The sequence below is a fragment of the Tenebrio molitor genome, chromosome Y, assembly GCF_963966145.1.
Source record: "Tenebrio molitor chromosome Y, icTenMoli1.1, whole genome shotgun sequence".
NCBI classification, from domain to species: domain Eukaryota; kingdom Metazoa; phylum Arthropoda; class Insecta; order Coleoptera; family Tenebrionidae; genus Tenebrio; species Tenebrio molitor.
In genome coordinates this window covers 3,445,703-3,448,458 of record NC_091056.1, presented here as the reverse complement: position 1 = coordinate 3,448,458, position 2,756 = coordinate 3,445,703, and the positions used below count along the sequence as shown (strand labels likewise).

The following is a 2,756-nucleotide window of genomic DNA, read 5'->3' as shown; positions in this document are numbered from 1 at the left end:
CAGCAATACGCTGGGTGTGTTGCGGGCTGCCGTGTGGTCGCACCGCAGCAGGGCGCAACCAGCAATACACCTGGGATCTGTGGGGGTTGCTGGGTCAGTCGCTTGCGACACTCGGCAACCAGCAATACAGCAAGGAAGTGCAGCGGCTGCTGTGTTAGTGCATATCCCAGGTAGGGGGCACTGGGCCTCCTGCCGCCATGCCTAACATGGCAGACAGAATCTCGACGCGTAGAAACACCAGCGGCGCTCAGCTGACCCCGACCCAAACTGAAGAAGACCCGCTTGCTACGCAAGTCTCAAATCCGGTCCAATTAAAACAAGAAGATCTGGGAGACTTCCGGAAGTTGATTCAAGTCTGCATGGCGAATCTCACTGTAATAAGAGACCACCTGACGTGCTGTAAGGACGGCCTCGGTAAGAGGCAAAACTATTTGGTAGCGGCTGACCTGATACAAAAGGGGCTGCAACAGGTCTTAGATATCGGGAGCAGCGCCAGCAATGCCCAGCCCATCAACACGGAGGAAATAAAACGCATCGTTGAGGAAGCGATCGAAACGAAGATGTCAGCCATCACCGCGGCTAATCCACCGGCGCCAACATACAGCTCGGTCGCCGCCACTTCCGCTCCCAACTCCAGAATTCAGCAGCAAAAACCCTCAACAGCACCAAAACACAAAATTGTAATCACACCAGCCGAAAATTGTCGTGGAGTAAATACCGCCGAGGACACTAGAAGGATCCTGATGTCCAAAACTCCGCAAGAGTACGGAATCAGAGCGGACAAGGTGGTGTGTCTGAAGGATAACGCCGTCTTAGTTGAGTCCCGTTGCCCCTCGGTGTTGAAACTGGGGGACTCGTCATTACTGAAAGACCTGAAGCTAACCGCCAAACCCGTCAAAAAAGCCTGGCCGCGCATGCAAGTATTCGACATCCCGGAAAGCGTCACCAGGGAGCAGCTAACCGAAGAACTTGAGCAGCAAAATCTCCCAAATTCCGTCCCAGAAAATTTCGTGGGAAAAATGTTCAAGCTCGGGAGAAGAAACGAGGAGCAGACCCGAACAGGAAATGGATTAACCAGCTGGATAATCGAGCTACATCCAGCGGCCAGAGCTCACTTCCTGAGCACTGGCAGACTGTACACGGAATGGAGGTCACACACTATACGAGACTTCCTAACTGTTACCAGGTGCTACAATTGCCAAAGATTCGGCCACGTCTCCAAGCACTGCAATCAAGCCAAGCAGTGTGGCTACTGCAGCAGCACCGAACATGAAAGTCGACAGTGCCAACAAAAACAAAATCCTGCTGCGCACAAGTGTGCAAACTGCCTGAGGAGTGGGATCAAAGAAACGCAGCACCACACTGCCCAGGACAAGTGCCCCATTTTTCAACACCGGCTCCAAGAGCTCATAAATTCCACCGACTATAACGTTGATGGGAACTAAACACCTGATCCTACAAGTCAACCTGCAAAAGTCAAGGGCTGCAACAAGTGAGCTGGTAGGGCACATGTTATCCAACAAGATCTCTATGGCTCTAGTACAAGAGCCATATGTACGAAAATGTGGAGCAATCCACATTATCCCGAACCTCAATGGCATCCAAATCATGGCTCAGAACAACGACCAATTCAAGTCAGCGATTCTGTATAACAGAAACCTCATCCAGCCATTTTTCATCCCACAACTTTCTTCAAGAAACCTTACTGTAGCTTCTGTCCGAGTGGACGGCACCCAAGCCTTCATTGCCAGCGTCTACGTACCACCCAGTAGTTCTTTTCAGTCGGAACTGGCCGCACTGCAGAGAGCACTCAACGAGTTTGCCGGCCACAGATCCATTGTCGCCGGTGATTTCAACGTGCGCTCCACGCAATGGCATGATGTCAAGGACGACCACAAATCCCACCTGATGGAAGAATTTATAATGAACAACAACTTGGAGCTGCAAAACCTTCCCGGAAACCCACCAACTTACCGCTCCACAAATGGCTGCAGCACTATCGATCTGACGCTTACGTCCCAGTGTGGCGATGAGGACATCTGCGATTGGATGGTGCTAGAAAACTTGACGATCTCTGACCACAACGCCATTCAATTCACCATCTGCCTCACAGCAAACATCCTAGCGAGGAAAAATGCCGTGGATCACTTCATGGATGTCAGCCAAATCAAGGCTGCAGACATCGCAGATGAACTACAAATCTGGAGCCAGCAATTTGATCAGGACTTCCAAGCGATCAACACTCCAGCTGAGGTAGATGCTGCAATTGACGCCTTGCAGCTGGGTATCACAACTTGCCTCCGGAATAAAGCCAGAAGGAGGCGTATATACAAGGACCGGCCGGACTGGTGGACCGACGAGGTGGAGAGACACAGGAAGGTGTATCTGAGGAAGAAAGACCTGTTCTACAAAAACCGGGTGAGACAATATGCGGATTTTCTTCATCAGGAGATGTGCCAGGCCAAGGAGAGGTTCAAGGCTAGGCTCGGCGCTGCACGTCAGAGGGGCTGGGAGAAGTTTACCGAAAATGACCTCAAGCGGAACCCCTGGGGGGTAGTTTACAAGCTGGCAGCAGAAAAGTTTCACAGAGCAGGCGTGCTGAGCTGCTTCGCCAGAGAGGATGGCACAATCACCCTCACCCAGGAGGAAACCATGACGCACCTGGTCGTGAACCTACTGCCGGATGACAATCCCGAGACAAATGACCACATGCAGAAAATCGAACAGCGCAACTACAATACAATTGTGCCGATTGG

General features: G+C 51.7%; 1 protein-coding gene across 1 annotated transcript; it reads left to right on the top strand.

Annotated features, from left to right (window-relative positions):
• Positions 1 to 206: 206 nt before the first annotated feature.
• Positions 207 to 1,445, top strand: LOC138140588 (uncharacterized). Its single transcript, XM_069061651.1, has one exon. It carries the CDS (start codon positions 207 to 209, stop codon positions 1,443 to 1,445), a length of 1,239 nt encoding a protein of 412 aa, XP_068917752.1.
• The last annotated feature ends 1,311 nt before the right edge of the window (positions 1,446 to 2,756 follow it).

What these genes read in the sequence shown, in the direction of transcription:
- LOC138140588 (XM_069061651.1), top strand. Translation starts at nt 207, where the DNA reads ATGGCAGACAGAATCTCGACGCGTAGAAACACCAGCGGCGCTCAGCTG.